Source organism: Mauremys reevesii, linkage group 6 (assembly GCF_016161935.1).
Source record: "Mauremys reevesii isolate NIE-2019 linkage group 6, ASM1616193v1, whole genome shotgun sequence".
Taxonomy (NCBI): Eukaryota; Metazoa; Chordata; order Testudines; family Geoemydidae; genus Mauremys; species Mauremys reevesii.
The window spans coordinates 107197409-107217090 of NC_052628.1; the positions used below are offsets into that span (position 1 = coordinate 107197409).

The following is a 19682-nucleotide window of genomic DNA, read 5'->3' on the forward strand; positions in this document are numbered from 1 at the left end:
TTATTCTTTGTAACCAATTCTGACTTTTATGCCTCATTATTTTTAATCTCTTAAAATCTATCTTTCTGTGGTTAATAAACTTGTTTTATTGTTTTATCTTAACAAGTGTGTGTTTGGATTGAAGTGTTTGGGAAACTTCATTTGAGATAACAGGTTTTGTGAATATCATATTCTATTAATGAAATGAGGGACTTTCTATGCTTGTATTGTCCAGGAGGGTAGTGGGCAGTACAAGGTGCACATTTCTGACACTGGGAATTTGCTGGTGTCACTCTGTACTATAATTCAGGAGTGGCTGGCTGAGAGTGCTTTTATAACTCAGCTGGGAATGATTTACATGCTAGCGGCAGCGTATGAGCAGACCAGGAGTGGTTACTCTCACAGTGAAGCCGTGTAAAAGGCACCCCATTTTGCAGAATTGAGGGGACACTGCTGTTCAACAGTCCAGATTGTGAACTGGATAATGTCATGCATGAACTTAGTGCTTTCCTGGGTCAAAGTTAACAAACTTTATAACAAAGGTAATTAACAGAGCTCTTCACCGGGGGTTTCAGCTGTTAGTTTAGTTGCATCAGGATAAGTCCATGTAAAAGCATTGTGAATTGTAATTTGCGCCTGTACAATTTGTCTCTGCTTGAAACCGGAGTAAACTACATAGGTATAAATTGCAGTGTGGTCCAGTAGATTGGGCATTGGACTGGAAGTCAGGAGATGTGTGTTCTATTCCCATATCTCTCACTAAGCTGCTGAGTGACTTTAGGCAAATTGCTTTGCTCTGTGCCTCAGTGTCCCCTCCCATGCTTTGTTTATTTAAATTATAAACTCTTTGGGGCCTTAATTGTGTATACAACACCTAGGGCAAGGGGGCCCTGATCTAGTTTTGAGCCTGTAGCCACTATCATAATATAAATAAAAATAGCAGCTTTGCCTGTCTACGCTAGGGGTTTGTAATAACAACAGATGAAGGGACAAACCATCATTCTTTGTATAAATTGACCTCAAATATTTTCAGAGAGAAGTTTGATTATTAAATTGAAAGTGTCTCTCTAATTATTGTGTTTCCTTCTCCAATAGAAGTGATTACATTCATCTCCAGACTGGGGATTACGGAGGAATTTCCCCCGGGAATAATAGCGCTAGTGACTTTCATGAGGTTGAAGGTTGGTCTTTTGCTTGAGCATTGAATAAGGATTGTTTTCTAGGATTTGGTGATCATGATCAGTTTCTGGTGCCTGCATGGCAGAGAGCATTGGGACCCACCTCTCTCTTTTCCATCGCTGGATACAGTAAAGACTATGCCCAAAGAAACTCCTGGGAAAGGATATGTAAACTTTCCTTCCTTGTCTTTGCAGACATGACAGAATCTTTGACCAACTGCTACCAAAATCCACTTGTTTCTTTTTGTGGAAGGAGGCAATCTGTACCAAAGACAATGCGCAAGGTATTTTAACAGTGCTCCTGATTGTGACTGTCATGATTCCTCTGTGTTATTTAGCACATTTCTAATTTTGGCCCTAGCAACACACTTCTCCGCATTATTTAGAACAAAAAGTATGAGTTGCTGCTATTTTTATCTAGTCTAAAAAAACCCGTTGAGGATCAGGAAAATATGCTCACCTGTGCAACCTGTCTTTGCAGAAAAGTCAGAGACTTGAGACTGCTTTTTTATTTTTTATTTAGATTTTATTACTTTCAATACATGCTAAATAATATGCAGAATTGCCTGTCATAGACTAAATACAGACTAGTCAATAAAGTGGAAATAGCCAATAGTCTGACAACAGGCACCAAAGGCAAAATGAGCAAGGTAGCAAAATAACAGGAATCTTCTCTCACAACTATTACAAAGAGTTACATAGTAAAATAAATTCGTCTGTACATCCCTATCTAACATTCCCTCAGAAGCCACCTTTAAATCCTCTACATACCACTGGAGTCAGGCCCTCCTTATTTTATAAGCCTTTTTAGCTTTGCAGATATATTTTTTTACTCGTTTTTTGTATAGAGGAAGAATAGTCCAGTAGTTAGGACTAACCTGGGATTTCAGAGACCTGAATTAAGTACCCTGTTCTGCCACAGACTGCTTATGTCACTTTTGGCAAATCACTCAGTCTTTCTGTGCCTCAGTTACTCGGTTATTAAATGAGGATATAGCACTTCCCGACAGCACAAGGATGTTTTGAGGAAAAATACATTAAAAATACTGTGTGGCTCTCAGATACTATGGTAAGTCTCTTGGGTAGATAGATTTGTTATACTAGCAAGAACTTAAGTTATTTGTTACAAGCATTTTCCCCCAAATCTTCTCATAGGTCGTTACTAAGCTGGGGAGTTAGTGTTCATTTTTTGTTTCCATGAAGGTAGAAACAAATTTGCTCTCCACTAGTTAGTTAACCAGCGTGTGTCAATACTGTAAAGGAGCTAAGACATTAGCTAAAGTTCTAAATGCCTTTAAATGCCTCTTTAGCTCATTTAAAATATATTGGAATAACAACTGAATGGTCATTAAGCTGCTTATCTTGCTTTCACCTTCCTGTCCTAGACGTCTGGTTTCTCTATTGGAAGAGGCCAATGTAAAGGAGGCAACAACTTTCAGATAAAGTATATGGACCCCGTTGTGAAATCCTTATTAAGGGCTAAACTGTGACTTGCACTACATCCCCACAGAAGGGAGTTAGAGTCTCGAGAGGGTTCTAGGAGAAAGTAGGGCTGTGTGCCCGCTCTGGAGCAAGCAGGCCGGGAGGGAGCAGGCAGGGACAGGGAATAGGTGGAGTGTTGGCCCCAGTCTCGCTACTTGCTGGCCAGCAGAGCTGCGTCAGCATGCAACAGGGGGAGGAGGTAGGGTGGCATGGGGGTGTAGTCATTGTTGGCTGCTATAGGCCAGCAGTCAGTTACTACCCCCTGGAGCAAGAAGGAAGCAGGAGAGGCAAGGTGACTCAGAGGTGTCTCTGAGTCACTGTGCTGCTCAGGGCTACTCCTGGGGTGGGTCAGCTTATGTATCACCTCTTTCTCAGGGCTATGCTTGAAGCCCCAATCTAGCCCTAAGTCATATAACGCATATGAGAGTTCTGCCTGAGTAGGGACGGAGAAGACTAATGGATTCTGAATATAGTAACATTACTGCTACGTGTTACTAATCTACAGTAGAGTCTCCGAGTTACAAACACCTCGGGAATGGAGGTTGTTTGTAACTCTGAAATGTTCTAACTCTGAACAAAACCTTATAGTTAGTCTTTCAAAAGTTTACAGCTGAACATTGACTTAATACAGCTTTGAAACATTACAGAAGAAAAATGCTGCTTTTAACTATCTTAATTTAAATGAAACAAGCACAGAAAAAGTTTCCTTACTTGTCAAAAAATTTTTTTTAACTTTCCCTTTATTTGTTTTGGTAGTTTAGGTTTAACACAGTCTGTACTCTATTTGCCTTTTTTTTTTTAATCTCTGCTGTTGCCTGATTGTGTACCTCTGGTTCCAAATGAGGGGTGTGATTGATCGGTCAGTTTGTAATGCTGGTGTTCATAACTCTGAGGTTCTACCGTAGTCACTTCTGTCAGAGTCCAATTAACCCCATCACAAGAATAACTAAAACCAAATCAATGGCAAAGCAACGTGAACTGCTCTAGCTCTTCCGCTTTTCCTTTTTGCGTAATGCGTGTAAAACTAAATCTGACACACAAGTTACAACGAGCCATTGGAAGCACAGGCATGTTGCAGGTCAGGACTGAGTAAGCACCGGCAGAGCTGTGTAGGGAGGGTGCCCACACTATATCTGGCTCTAGTACATATTATAAGAACTTTCATGAACAGGTGGTGTGATGAATCCACGTGCTGCATGCACTCAGATTCATTGGTTGGTAGCTAACCCATACACATGCAGCATCAGGGATAGACCCCGGGAACTCTGGCTTTAGAAACACAGAACTCTACTACTTGAGCTGAGATCTCTCTCAGCTGATGCCACTAGAAGAAAGTCCCGTCTCTTGAAAAGCCACTGGAGAGAGAGGGAGACTTGATCACGCTGAGCCAGTACATTACACAGGGAAAGGAATGTTGAAGGTTGTACAATTAGCTGGTTACATTGCGGATTTTTTGTCTGAGGCATCATGTATTGGCATCTTTGAGGGACAGGATTCTGGACCTGCTGGTCTGATCCAGTATAGCAAACGCTATATTCTTATGTGTTGTGCCTAGTCTCAGATAATCATGATGCATTCCTTCTTCTAAATAGTGAGAAAAGCTTTAACAACTAGAGTAGAAAATTGGAACAACTGCAAAACTCATCTTTTCAGCAAACCTTCTCCTAAGAAGCTGGTGGACAGAATCACCCCTGGGTGTGGGCTCCAGGTTCTCAGTCCCACTGTGACTGCTTGGACTTGTGCTCAGATGGCACAAAGCAGCCATAACACCAGTTTGACTGGCTTTCTGAGGAGTCCCCCTGTATACCTTGGACGAAGGGGAAGGGGTGATTGGATTGTTTGTATACCTCAGCTACCCAAACAGCCCCTTAGAGGCAGTTGCGACTGAGAATAACCCTAAATTATGCCTCGGGACCAGCAACCCTAGGATCAAGGAGCCCTCCCTCCCTGAGCTAATCAAGCATAATAAGGCCAGTCCTGAGGATCTGACCCACAACTGAGATTTGATGCTTACTAAGTTGTTGCTTAAATCTGCCTGAGAAATAAGTAGTGCAGGAAATTATGATAATTAATATATAAGAAGTTCGTAATAGTAAGGATGATTTAGGAAAGTTTTGGGGAATGAGACTGTTTGGGTTCACTATAGGTCCTTTCCATCCCCAATGATCTATGTAGGGCAGAGGTGGACAAACTACGGCCTGAAGGCCACATCCGGCCCACAGGACCATCCTGCCCAGCCGTCGAGCTCCTGCCCCAGGAGGCTGCCCCCAGCCCCTCCTCTGCTGTCCTCTGTCCCCCTCAGCTCACTCGCTCCGCTGCTGGTGCAATGCTCTGGGTGGTGGGACTGTGAGCTCCTGGGGCAGCGCAGCTGCAGAGCCCGGCCTGACCCGGTGCTCTGTGCTGTGTGGCGGCTGCGGTGGCATGGCCCGGCTCCAGCTGGGTGGCACAGCTGTAGCGCCACCAGCCACTGGTGCCCCAGGCAGCGCAGTAAGGGGGCAGGGAGCAGGGGGGGATGGATAGAGGGAGGGGAGTTCAGGGTGGTGGTCGGGGTGGGAGTCTGGATAGGGGTCGGGGCAGTCAGGGGGGGAAACAGGGAGTTGAATGGGGTCAGGGATCCTGGGGGGCAATCAGGAAGGATGGAGGGTTGGATGGGGCGGCGGGGGGCAGTCAAGGGCAGGGGTTCTGGGGGAAATCAGGACAGGGAGGAAGGGGTGGTTGGATGGGGCAGGAGTCCTGGAGGGGCCGTCAGGAATGAGAGGAGGTGTTGGATGGGGCGGCAGGGGTTCAGGGGTGGTCAGGGAACAGGGAGCGGGGGCGTGTGGATGGGGCAGGGGTCCCAGAGGGGCCGTCAGGGGACAGGGGGGGTTGGATGGGGCAGAAGTCCCGGGGTGGGGGGCAGATAGGAGGTGGGGGCTGGTCCATGACCCCCTTCCCTAACTGGCCCTCCATACAATTTACGAAACCCAATGCGGCCCTCAGGCCAAAACATTTGCCCGCCCCGATGTAGGGGGACAGATACTTGAACAATTTAACGGTTACCAAAAATACATTTTTTTTCTGTGCACATTGATCCATGGGGGTTTGACTGACTTAGGCTTATATGCTGATCTGAAATACAATGTGAAATATATTCCTGCCTCTGCACATTGGTAGGCAATGAGATAAAAAGCACAGGCCACTAGAAAAGGTGTCCTGGTATAGTTCTACCTCTGTAGCTATACTGGCAAACCCTACCAGTGTAAATGTGCTCAGACCCGGGTATCACTTATAACTAAGGCTGCGAGTCTGTCACGGAGATCACGAAAGTCACGGATTCAGTGACTTTCCAGGACCTCTGTGACTTCTGCAGCCGGCAGGCGTGACTGACCCCAGGGCCACCCGAGCAGCTCAGGTGGCCCCGGGGCCAGCTGCACCACCCCCACCCAACAGAAGCAGTCCTGAGCCGGACCCTTCCAGCAGCAGCAGTCCCGTGCCGCCCCTCCCTGAGTACCAATGGGAGTCCTGGAGGCCCCCCCAGCATCAGTGGGTGCCCCAAAGTCCTCCCCCCCAAATGCCCTGTTTTACCTCTCACTCACCCACTAAAAACATTAATTGCATTATTTCCATAAACCAAAATCTATACCAATACAACACACACTAATACACTCATTAAAAGTTTACATTAAATAAGATGAATGGTATTTTGGAGGTAATACCTAAATTGGAGCCCCTTCAACTGCTTGGGGTCTTAAGCAATTGCTTGCTCTGTTTATGCCTAGTACCACCTCTGGACAGACCTTCCCCAGTTTTGCACTGGAATCTGCTCATGCAGCCCTCTGCATATGTGCAAAATTCCACTGAAGTCAATGGGTCTCCGCTTGGGCAAAGGGTCTGTCCCAGCACATTCTGATGCAAAATTGATGTTGTGGTGTTTAAAGTGCTTTGGGATTCTTGTGACAGTCTGTATCCCTATGCCCACCCCTTTTTCAAGACTATGATAAATTTTGTACAAACTATGCCTTGTAAGGTATCATTTGGAAGCTCATGATTTGCTGATCATTATTGTCCTGGTAAAATATGTGTGGCAATGTGGTATGAAAAGTTATAAGATTGTACTGCATGATGTTCTTAAGACATCTAAATCTGAGCAAGCAGCCATAAACCAGTTCCTCAGAGAGAAAAGGCAAACTGAGGCCTCAGCCAGGTGTCGGTGAAATCAAATGGACTGTCACCTAATTAAGTGGCCATTCTTCAGCAGGAAAAGGGTTTGAGTGAGAAATATACATCTTGGCAAAGAAACAGCTAGAGGTTCCCATACCCACAAACTTTCAATCTCCTGAACCCCAGCTAGAGATGATTCTCAAAGAAAAGGAAAAAGTATAAAAATGGGGAACAGACATCCCAAGTCATTCTGCCCCTTTTCTCTACCCACAGCAGCCACAACACTTGATGAACAAAGAAACAGCTTTGGACCGAGGGAGGGATCGTATCTGAAAGGAATTCAGCCAAGAAGATTGTGTCTACACTGCCACTTTCAGTGCTAAAACTTTTGTCATTCAGAGGTGTGAAAAAACACCTCCCCTCCCGCCCCCGAGCAACAAAAGTTTTAGTGCTGAAAAACGCCAGTATAGACAGTGCTTTATGGCCAGGAAAGCTACCATCCCTCATTTGTGGTGGTGGTGGTGGTGGGGTTTAGCGCCGGGATAGCTCCCCTCCCCGGCGATAAAGCATGTCTACATTGCCCATGTCACAGCGCTACCGCAGCTGCACTGTAACATGGGCAGCGTAGACACCCTCAGACTGCTGAAGCATGTGGTGAGAGAGACTTTTGCTTTGAATCCACTTAGCTTGTTAAATTAGTCATTAGTTGTGTTTTACTTTTGTTTTCTTGTAACCAGTTCTGACTTTTATGACTCATTATTTGTAATCACTTAAAATCTTTCTTTCTGTAGTTAATAAACTTGTTTTATCTAAATCAGTGTGCTTGGATTGCAGTGTTTGAGAAAATCCATTTGAGATAACATGGTTTATGCATATCATTTGCTATTAATAAAATGACAGACTTTATATGAGCTTGTGTTGTCCACGCGAGGGCTGGGCAGTACAAGATGCACATTTCTAAGGGAAAGTCTAGCACCAGGAGTTTTCTGGTATTACTCTGCAGTGTAATTCAACAGTGGCTGGCCATAGCACTCAGACAGCATAGCTAGGAGTAATTTACATGCTGGAGGCTGTGTGGGGGCAGACCAGGAGTAGTTGCTCTCACAGCGAAGCAGTGTAAAAGGCACCCCAGGCTCAATAACTGAGGGGACTCAGCTGTTTAACAGTCCAGATTGTACCTGGGGCAATGTCACAGTGCTTCAATATGAAAGATGCTATATTATTACTTGTTCTTAATCAAACATAGTTACTATTGTGGCCAACACAAGAAAACATAATTCTCTAGTTATGTTTAGGTTTGCCCTCTACCCACAGGGAATTGGTGGAGTACAGGATCATTTCCAGTATATTTCCTTTCTGGCTTCCAGGCTACAGTGCTATTAAACTATTCGTAACATTTAGTGATCTTCGACATTAGTAGCTCTGTCTTAAGTGGGAGGGTGAGTTTTCCTTAACTTTATATCTTGACATATGAAACTCTTGAGTGTGCTTTTTATCTCAGCCTCTTGAGAATTTGCCATGATATTAGCATATCTGAAAAGATATTTCAAATCTGAATTTAAGCCTGACCAAGGCTCTTGATTCTGTGCAATGCTGAGTGCCCTGACTTCCCATTTGAGTCAATCAAATAGTCCAAGAAAACATTGGGACTTCAGCTCCACATTCTGAGAGTTTGACGTCAGTGGAAGTTGAGAATGCTAACCATCTTTCAGGATTGAGCAATAGCCGTTGTTTCTAGCATACAGCTGAAGACAAGGAGTTAATAAGTACTTTACGCGCACAGGTTTGATCATAGTAGAATACACAATAAATCATGTGTATTTTCTTTTTTTTCCTACCCTGTTCTCAGTGCTACAAGAATATGGAGTCGGTTCTCCCTTTTGCACGTGTACCTAAGTCCCATCAGTCTCAACATAAATTCTGCATGAAGGGGAGAACAAACATCAAAAGTTTTTAAACAGTCCAAGGTAGGAGTCTGCTAATGTCAAGATCTACATGAGTCAATGCTAGTTGTCAGTTTGACTTGACTGTGTCTTTTTCTTAAATATTCTTGTAATATGAATCTTCTTGCTTTGAACTAGCTTTAGCATAAGCAATGCAAAGTCCTGATATGTGTAATCGGGACAATTACATGTTTGCAGCATCTTTTGGTAAAGATATAATAATAATACTTAGTGCTTTTCATCTTCAAAGCATTTTACAAAAGTTTGCTAACTAATCTGCCCACCCTCTGAAACAGGTAAATGTTATTATCCTCATCATTATTTGACACATGGATAAACTGAGGGAGAGAATTTGTGGCCCAAGGCCACAAAGGAAGTCAGTCAAAAATGAGATTAGAACTCAGGAGTTCCTGCCTCCTAGGGCTGCACACAGACCATGAGACCACACCTCTAAACGAGTTTTGCAGTGTAGTGGATTAGCCTCTTTGAGAACAGAGGTTAATCTTTGTTCCCACAGACATTTACATATAGAGTATAGCTGTACAGTGCTACACACACGCACAGAAGTGTATGGCCAAGATCAGTGATTTTGGAGAGCTCGGTTTTGGAGACCCCCAATTTCAGACCCCTTACAACAGGGGTGGGGAACCTACGGCCCATGGGCTGGGTCCAAGCCCTTCCTCATTTTCATCCAGCCCATGAGCCACACACGTTCAACTTCGCAGAGCGGGGCGCGCTGAGACTCGAGGCTTCCCCCCCAACAGCGGGGCAAGCCGGCACTCGCGGCTCCATGTCTAGGGGCTTCCCCCCATGGGGCTGGAGCCACAAGTGTTGGCTCACCCCACTGCGGGATGGAAGCCCCTGCTCCCCCCCGGGCAGGTGAGTTGAACGTGCGTGGCCCACCATTGATTTTTTCGGTGGTTCAGTGGCCCCTGATACAAGGAAGATTCCTCACCTTTACTTACAAGGTCTGATTTTCAGCGTTCCAAGCAACATATTTGGGTATATACTGTACACAAACTCAGTGTAAAACTATCTCAGCTCTTGAGTCTCATTTACACTAGGCCTCCTTACACTTTACATTTAACAGCATAAAGGGCTTTAAAATTGGTGTAAATATAGTTTGCTCCTACTCTAATGCCCTATTGCACTGCCAGAGAGGTGTAAAATAGCCTAGTGTAAGTGAAAATCAAGCTTTTATGCATCATAAAATTATAATTTAAATAATGAAAATGTTAGTCATTTGCCAACCATTCCTACCTACCCCCCAACCCTTACATATTGGGGAGAAATAGAGGAAAAAAAGCATTGTGTATTTCTTCCACTTTTGTAAAACTGACACAAGATTTCATTGAAAAACTCTTGCTTATTATTATTCAGATAAATTGATTTATATTCCATCGTTTACAATATGAAGAACAAAGAGCTCCCTCTGGGGAAAATGCAAGGCTATAATTTTGTTTCAAGGGGTTCTGTGATGTCATAAATAAAGATTGAACAGAAATTATAACCTCTTTAGTAATCTCATAAATGGTGCTTTTTTTTGATAATATATGGTCGTCCTGAAACATGTTGCTTTCATATTTTTTGAAGTGCCCGCCCCTAATTGAACGTGGCTGCTGCGGAGAGCTGACTACATCTTCAAAACACAGCTGTGTGACAGGTGAAGCAGCCCACAATGATAAATGTTAGGTTTAGAACTTCAAGATTACAACCTACTGATGAACTGTCATCGAATGAGATTCCATTTCCCACTCCTGACGACATTTTAATTTTTACCTATTTAAACCAGAGTTACTAAAAACATTTTCCTACCAGGAACAGATGCAGTAGAGGCACATTTTAAAATATTTAATTCACAAACCAATATTGTTACCCATGAATGAGTAAATAAAAGATCCCTCTGAAATCTCAGAAATTTGTATATTTTGAGCCAGATTCTTAGCTGGTGTAAATTGAGGTTAATATATGCTATCTGAGAATCTGAATATATGTATTAATAGAGTTAAATTAGTGGGGGGTGGGAAGATGAATGAAAGGTCCATACAAAACAACAAGATCTCAACTCCATCACTTTCTGAGAGATTTTTAATATATGAGCCAGATCCTGGTCTCAGTTATATTGGTATAAATCTGCAGTAATTCCACTGAAATCATTTGGTGTCAGTCCAGATTAGCTCCACTGTTGAATTTATACTGATATAACTGAAATCAACTCTGTGGAACAGATGAAGTACCTATTTTTCATTCATTTTGCAAAATATACTTGTCTCTCAGTCAAAGCAAATGAAATATATATATTTCCCCCAATGTGTTGCACGCATCATACATATATCATGTAAGTGTCAATGTATATGTTTTGTCCCATACATCAATCAAGCAAATCACACATTAAGGTTGATCCTACATCTGTGTGTAGAGTGCACTATTGAACACAGAATCTGACATAGGTCTAGGGAATGTACTTCCCATGTGAAAGAATCAGGCAGTTTCCCCACAAATTTTGGGTCATCCAAAAATGAGAAGAGGCATGCCCTGCCTCAATCAGCTGCTATGAAGGAAACACCACAAATTGAAATTCATGAAGTTTCCTGACACTCTCATGAGATTATTTTCATGATTTAATACCGCATCAGCAGCTGTGCAACTGAGCAAGAAACAAAAGCAGTAACTCAAACTCAGTCTTATAAAAGTACTGTAATTGTATTAGAGATTTGTTGATCTGAAATATGAACCAAAAAAGAAATGTAAATTTTGGTGGTATTACAGTTTATTTTACTTGTATTAAATAAAACTGCTAACAACATATCATCACCGTTTAAAATTTAAAGGTACTTTGGTATTAGTTTTCATGAAGATCAATATTTCAACTGGTTTTTGTAGTTCTGACTGTGAGTATCTATCCACTCTTTCGAATGTGACAAAACAGATGCTCAGCAATGATGGGATACTTTGTCATATGGATGCATTAATTAGATCAGGGGTTCTCAACCTTTTTCTTTTTGAGCCCCCTCCCCAAACATGCTATAAAATCTCCACCGCCCACCTGTGCCACAACAACTGGTTTTCTGCTTATGAAAGCCAGGGTCAGCATTAGGGGGTAGAAAGCAGGACAACTGCCTGGGACCCCATGCCACAGGGACCCCCACGAAGCTAAGATGCTCTGGCTTTGGCTTCAGCCCCCGGTGGTGAGGCTCGGGGCCCCGGGCTTCAGCAGTGGGGCTTCAGCTTTCTGCCTTGGGCCCCAGGGAGTCTAACACTGGCCCTGCTTGGTGGACCCCCTGAAACCTGTTTAAGCCCCCCCAGGGGGCCCTGGACCCCTAGTTGTGAACCACTGAATTCGATGTTTTAAGTGTGTCCAACTCAGCTTCTCCACCTTGTGTATTTTTTACCTACAATCCTTCTCAAGTGCTGACAATGTCACTTACTACAGAAACATCGTGAGTAGTTTTCCAGTCATCGTGACATGCTCAAATTTCCTCAAGAAACATGCAGAGTTGTACTCTGAAGGAAAGCTGATATCCCTTTGGACAATATTAATGTTACTATAGGAACTAATCCTGTTCAGATGAACTCAGTGGGAATTTTGCCACTGACTTGAAATGGGAGCAGGATGAGATCTTTAATTTGTATATTCAGTGCTTAGACATCACAGTGACAGGTGTGTTGGAAATACCTTTTACTGTAATCTATTTTAGATAAGTCTTCACATTTACAGAAAAAAGATTGTGTGTGTGTGCATATCCTAAAAAATGAATACTGCAATACAACTGTGGTATTTTTTTCTTTGAATAATTAAACACTAGTAATTCTACCCCAAGCATTTTTGCCAGATGATTCATAACTAGATTCCATTCAATGAAGGATAAAGGTAAATCTGAATACTATCCTTGATAACTCACACTTTGAATTCAGCTGTCACTAGAGAATGAGAAAAATCCCATTGCTTTCATTTACCTAATGCAGTATTATGACTTTTGCATTGAAATAAGAACTAGAGTTTAGCTTTACTAGACTCAGCTACTTTTCATTTTAACTCATTTCAGGTGACCTAAAATTCAGATGACATAAATACAATCCAGTTTTTACTAAAAGGAAAGGTTTAGCCGTATCTATTTTGCACTTACTAGCTCCATATACAGACCTCTAACACAGATTGAAGACACAAGGAAGTACAGTGCTGGAAGGTAGATGAAGATCAACTTCCAGCTGAGACGAATCTTCTGTCTTGGCCAGAAGGAAGTTCCTTTTTGCCTTTTTTTGGAAGGGTTCTTACATAATGGACTGTAAGGCCCTGGGTCCAATTCTCAGTGGCAGATCTAGCTTCTTCACACAGCTGCTGTTTTTTCTGACAATGTTGGCACATTATAATTCAAATGATGATTTGTAAGCAAGATCTAAATGAGCTCTCCCCTGACAGCTAGTGATGAGCCGGGGAATGGGGGTGTGTGAAGGCTTCAGGACCAGACTGTAATTTCATGAACTCACCTATTTTGCCTAGGTATCGACAGACCTGTGTTGCCCAAGTGATCAATTTTGGCTGGTGTTGGGTTACAAATCACTTTAGTATTGATTGTGGGGGTCATGAAATGTTGTTATCCTTATTGTATGAGTAAAGGGCAGCAGAATTGTACTTAGCCTGTCCTGACTGAAGGGGCCACCCTCAGTGCTTAATTTTTGCCTGGGCTGAGCCCCGGCACCTCTAGGCTTGGCAGTTCATAGCCCCAGGACCCCTGGGCTTCCTGCATCAGTTATTAAAGTAAAAAACTTGCTTGAGCCCTGGCGCCTCTTTCATTACAAATTAAGTGCTGGTCACCCTCAGCTGAACTGCTCTCGCTAAGCAAGGGGTTTGGACGGCAGATCCCAGTGATGGGAGGAGAGGGGGGGAATAACAGGGGTTTTGCTTGGTGGTGTTTGCTATGCCTAAGAGTCACAGGCTCTGTTTAACTTGCTCCTCTCTGCTATTTAAAGAGAGAGCTTATTAGGCTCCATAGAGAGTCTTTTGTTTTGTTAAGTGACCACTAGAGCTGAAATCACTAATAATCAGGTCTAAGTGCTTAGACCTGCTGCACCTTTTCTGTGGAAAACACAGCCCAGTCTGCACTCGCTGTGAGGTTCCCCCACTGAGAGCTGAAATCACTGAGCTGGATGGAACCTCAAGAGACCGACGAGCAGAGGTCACAGTGGCAGGTGATGGTGCAGGGCCATCGGTAATGGAGTGGTGGAGTGAACGGTGGCTCAACAAACAGGAGTGGCCAGAGTGAGTGCCCGGAGTGAGTAGCGAGCAACTGTAGGAATGAGCGAGGTGCCTTCTCCCCCGCACCACCCCAGGGTGGGAGATTAACTCACGCGAAAGCACCTCTGAACTCTGGGTCTTCACTGACCAAGGACAACAACTATGAGTGGGCTGTGGTAGAGGGAGAAGGGAGGGGCACGTTAAAGGAACATTTGTTTGTTGGACTATGTTTTAGTGACTTTGCTCCAGAATGCTAGATTTGTGACTGAGAAACTTATATAAATATATATTTCCCAGTAGCCAAGATTTTTAAAACGCATTATTGGCCAAGGTCATTATCTCACATTGTTGCTATCTTGCAAGGTTGTTATCTTGGGGAGTTTCTGTACTAAACATTTTTATTATATTATAATTATTTTTTACATAACATAATGGCCACATGGCATCAGACCAATGGTCCATCTAGCCCATACCTGTCTTCTGAGAGTGTCCAATGCCAGGTGCTTCAAAGGGAATTAACAGAACACGGCAATTATCAAGTGATCCATCCCCTGTCATCCACTCCCAGCTTCTGTCAAGCAGAAGCTCTCAGAGCATGGTGTTGCATCCCTGGCTAATAGCCATTGATGGACTTATCCTTCATGAACTTATCTAGTTCTTTTTTGAACCCTGATATAATTTTGGCCTGCACAACACCCCCTGGCAAAAAGTTCAGCAGGTTGACTGTACATTGTATGAAGAAGTATTTCCTTTTGTTTGTTTTAAACCCTGCTGCCTATTAATTTCATTGGGTGACCCCTAGTTCTTGTGTTATGTGAAGGAGCTTATTCACTTTCTCCACACCAGTCAAGATTGTATAGATCTCTATCATGTCCACTTTTAGTCCTCTCTTTTCAAAGCTAAAAATTCCCAGTCTTTTTAATCTCTCCTCATATGGAAACTATTCCATATCCCTAATCATTTTAGTTTCCCTTCTCTGTACCTTTTCCAACTCCAATATATCTTTTTAGAGATGAGGTGACCAGAACTGCACGTGGCATTCAAGATGTGACCATACCATGGATTTATATAATAAAAGTGGAGGAGCTTGGTTTGCCAGACTGATCAGCCAAGCCAGTGTTGACAAACTATGTGAAAAGGCTGCAAAACACAGTCCTCTGGACTGCCTCAACATGCAGAAAGCCTTATAAGCCAGTCATTGTCAAAGCCAATTTTAGAAGAACTTAATGAGGCTGTTAAGAATGCTGGAGACACAACACAGTTTATGCGAACAAACATGGCTGTCACATCATACTTTCTCTTTAAGCACCAGATACCACACACTACAAACTGGAGGCCAATGTTAAGTGAATTGTCATTTGTTAATCCTGAAATTGGACACTGGTTCCGACCAAGACCAGCAAATGCTCACTATCTTTCTGCAAGAAATTCAGCTGACTGGTTAGAAGCATGCAGTGCAAGAGTGAAAGACTCAGCAGTTGAAAAAGTGAAGAACTCTCTCACCACATTCAGAAAATGTGCATACATGGCTGATGAATGAACCGAGGCAAATAGGTGTCAAGTACTAAGTCACTACGTACATTATCTTGATGTCAGTGGTAGGCCAATAGATGAATTTCTAGACGTTCAAGTAATAGAAGACGCATCGGTTGCAACTCTGACAACCCACATCTTAGAAGAGTTAAATGCTTGTAAATTGAATCCCAAAGAGATGGCTGCTTGTGTATTTGATGGAGCTGCAAACTTCTCTGGAAGACATAGAGTAGTACAAGCTTTTCTCAGCGAAAAGTGTAACTCTAATCTCTCCTATACACACTGAAGAGGCCATTTACTCCAACTAGCACTAGTACAAGCTGCAGAATCTTCAAAAGGCATTTAAAAATCTGTAAACTCTTTTTTCAGCAAGAGTTCAAAAGGACTGAACCTCTTGTAAAATATAGAAGATATACTGGGACTGAAATTCAAATTAGTCCAACCTAGGAAAACCCACTGGCTTTCTCCTGAGCGATCCATGGCTGTTGTCTTAAAATTACTGCAACCATTATTATTGGCTTTGGAAAGTATCTACCAAGATGGGACAGATCTAAGTAGTAAGGCTGGTGAACTACTTTTGCTACTAAGTTTAGAGAAGACAATCACCATTATCTCTTGTAAGTCTACTGTTTAAACCACTTGGGTCATTAAACAATGCCATCCAGGAATCTGCTACAACAGCAGTAGAACTCTGTCCAGCAATGGAAGCTACACTTGGATCAATCAGAGAGAGATCCATTGAAAACATACTGGAAGAAGCAAAGATTTCAGTTCAGAAGTTGACTAATTAGGACACTTATATTGACTCCTTAAATGAAGAGGACAAGAAGTGTTTGTTAAGCCAGCTGAAAAAGTAAAGTACACTGACTTGATTCTTACATCTCTACAACAACTACTTTTGGATTCTATCAACCTCTATGTAGCTTTTACAGATGCCTGTTTTATAAAACACTGACAATTGAGTGAAGAGAGGCACCACCTGCAGTGGGGCTGCCATGTGATCAGGATGGAATAGAGAATATGAACACAGAGTGGAATATCCTACGATGAACAAATGTAGATCTAACTTCAACTTCTTTATCATCACTAGTGGTCTGACCCAATTTTTGTGCTATGTTTCCTGGGATGAAAGAAGTAGGAATTTCTCTCTTTCTAGTCCCAGTCACAAGAGCTACAGTTGAGCATTCTTTTTCCTCATTGAATAGAATTTTGTGTTCTGAAATAAATTACCTTCTGCATGATCATGAGCATATCATGAAGGACTGGAAGTACCGGACACATGAGAAGCCACCAAAAATTAATGCTGTGCATTTGAGAAGTTCCTTAAAAGAATTGTACAAAATGACAAGAAGAAACAAAGAAGGATATAGATCTAGTGCTTCATAGGAGGCTTGTGTAACCAACTTTAATTTGTGTGATGATTTAAAAACATGAGTTAAATCTAATAAAATGGTTGTGAAACACTTTTCAGTGTTTACTATGGAGCCATACACCCCACCTGTGCCCTAACAGTCTCACCCCTCATCAGTCAACACCCACCCTGATTTCAATTTCTGGAGAAAACATTGCAAGTATGTCATGTTAGATGTGGTCTGGGTGAGGCCCAAATGGTTAGGGCATGTTCTCTATCTGGTACTGTATTTTACAGATACAATTAAGACAAAAATTTGCACTCCTGGGACCAAATTTTGCATTTAGATACTCATGTTTACTTCCTATTGATTTCAGTAGGAGTTGCTCCACTGCATGGATGAAATCTATTCTACCTTTATAAATCCCAAAAGATTAAGATCTAGCCTGATGGTGCACAGAAGTGTTAGGGAGGTGAGGCTGGGCCTATTGTACATCTACTATTCCAATTTATTGACAAGAATAGCAAACAGCTCCTCGGTGGGTGCTGGGGCCACTGGGCCTACACATGGATTCTGTGGGTACCATTTGTTTGGGTCAAACTGCTTTATGGAATTCTATCCTGGCCTATGGAGGCCCAGCATGGAGAGCCTTTCTGCAGTACATAGGATTATATAGGTACTAGTACCCTTATCCACTGTGCTGCTCCTACCGGGGGCTTAAGTAGTGCAGAAGGATTTGCCCTGGCCACAGCACCAGGGGTGGATGTCATCCATGAGCATATCTGAGGACACAATTTGTCCCACGATGTCTGGGATCATTCTATTCAGAAAAGAAAATGGCACTCGGGAGTCAAAAATTGGATTTCTTTTTCTGCAGCCATTCATCTCCTGTAAACCACATTGTATCTGTGCACCCTCATTTTCTGTGCCCCATAGTAGTGCATGGTGCTGTACAACCACAGAGAAAGGTACAGTCACTGCGGCAAGGAACTGTCTACAGTTAATGTGAAGCTACTGACTTTTATACTGATTACTGAAGTATAATTTATGGTTAGCTCTTTCTGAAATAGGAAACTGTACTTTCTGTCTCTTTCTTTCAGTCACTCATACAGTGTTTTAATATCAATAGCATGCAAATATACTGCCACCTGCAGGATAGTGATTACTATCTATTTGCAATAGTTAACTTTGAAAATATTGTTCTCCCTATTTATCATAAACACGAGTTATCTTGAAATGGAGATGTTTCCGTGTGAAAATGTTTTTCTCCACTACATTCTAAAGGTGAAATGGGAGTTTTCCCACTGACTTCAATGAAGTCAGAATTTCATCTTTAGAGCTGAGGATGAAAGAAACATCATATATTTTATTTTTGCTTACAGGACAGTCCTGCTTTTGATGCGGTTTAATACCTGCACTTTTAGATGGTGCCCATTTACTTTTTTATATTTGATATGAACTTCTATGAACAGATCTTCCTACCTAATAAACATTGTGTTTAGTGTGCTGTTTCTGCTATTTGGATCCTGTAAATAATACTTAATCATTTATCAGTTTCCCTGTTCTTCCTTCTTAATTTTAGATGACACTGGATACATAGCTACAGAAAACTGTTTTGACTACAGAAATGTATATATGCATCTGATCACTTCTAAGTTCATTCAGATCACATTTTCTGAAGCTATGCATCCAGTGTCAACAACATTTCTTTTTAATAAATGAAAATCAGAATTTTAAAACATTATAATCTGCTTAAGTTTTAGGACCTACAGCTAATTTAAGGGGGAAGAGGGTTAAGAAGAAGGGAGGAGGGGAGAGATGATTGATGTATTTACATTTGATGTCCTGATCCCACTGTAAAAGAGGAGGGAAGAACCATTGTAGTATATGCCACCCACTGTAACCAGAGGAATGTCCCAGAGTTGGCATTGGTTGAATTACCTTGTATGTCATAATGGCTCCTTGGCAGATGGTGCAGGCTGCTTTTACTGACAACAGGAGACAAGCCTGGCACAAAATGGCCCCAGGATTGGGGGAATAAAACGGGAATGTTTGCATGCATTCTTCTCTGCTGTGGAGAAGGGTCCTCATCTGTAGTTGAGGCTCTAGCCTGATGCCATGAGCATACCACCTACTAATGACATGTTCTTGGGGAAGCAAATAGTGGGAGCGAGAGGGAAGAAGAGGAGATGGGCAGAGCATCACCAGTTACTTCCATTCTGGGTAGGCTGCCAGCTGATTTATTGATAATGTGTAGCACATGTTTTTCTCTTCTGGCTCACATCAGGTAAGCACTGCCACTAGATGGAAATTGAAGATCTTCAGTCCCCTTGTGGACAGTTCAGCTGAGTTCAGGTTTCACCTGGCTAACTTCTTTGATCTCCCGGGTGTCTCCCAAGGCTAGTTATCTTGGTTCCAACTCCTCAGATTTTTAAAATATAATCGTCTTGGGTAATGGTGACTGTGGTCTGATAGGTTAAGAAGAAAATCTCTTACTGTGCATGAGCAAAAAGGAGAGCTATGTGCAAATCAGACTGTTTTAGATAGAATCTGCAACAACGTAATTTCAAACCCACACATAAGAATATACAAACAGCCATACTGCATCAGACAGGAGTTCCACAGGTTGACTGTGTGTTGTGTGAACTCTTTACCAGAGAATGTTGTGAAGGCCAACACTATAACAGGGTTCAAAAAAGAACTAGATAAGTTCATGGAGGATAGGTCCATCAATGGCTATTAGCCAGGATGGGCAGAGATGGTGTCCCTAGTCTCTGTTTGCCAGAAGCTGGAATGGGCGATGGAATGGATCGCTTGATGATTACCTGTTCTGTTAATT

General features: G+C 42.5%; 1 protein-coding gene and 1 long non-coding RNA gene across 3 annotated transcripts in view; both read left to right on the forward strand.

Moving 5' to 3' along the window:
• Window positions 1-1073: 1073 nt before the first annotated feature.
• Window positions 1074-10950, forward strand: LOC120408516. The gene is made up of 4 exons (XR_005600749.1): window positions 1074-1160; window positions 1353-1441; window positions 8629-8746; window positions 10316-10950. It is a non-coding gene; the product is annotated as an uncharacterized LOC120408516 (long non-coding RNA).
• A 7873-nt stretch (window positions 10951-18823) lies between these two features.
• Window positions 18824-19682, forward strand: part of LOC120407584 (methylthioadenosine phosphorylase) — a 62204-nt gene continuing 61345 nt past the window's right edge. For both annotated transcript variants that reach the window (XM_039543282.1, XM_039543285.1), the window contains exon 1: window positions 18824-19066. In XM_039543282.1, coding sequence (XP_039399216.1) covers window positions 18962-19066 — 105 coding nt within the window. In that variant the 5' untranslated portion in view covers window positions 18824-18961. The remainder of the gene's footprint in view (window positions 19067-19682) is intronic.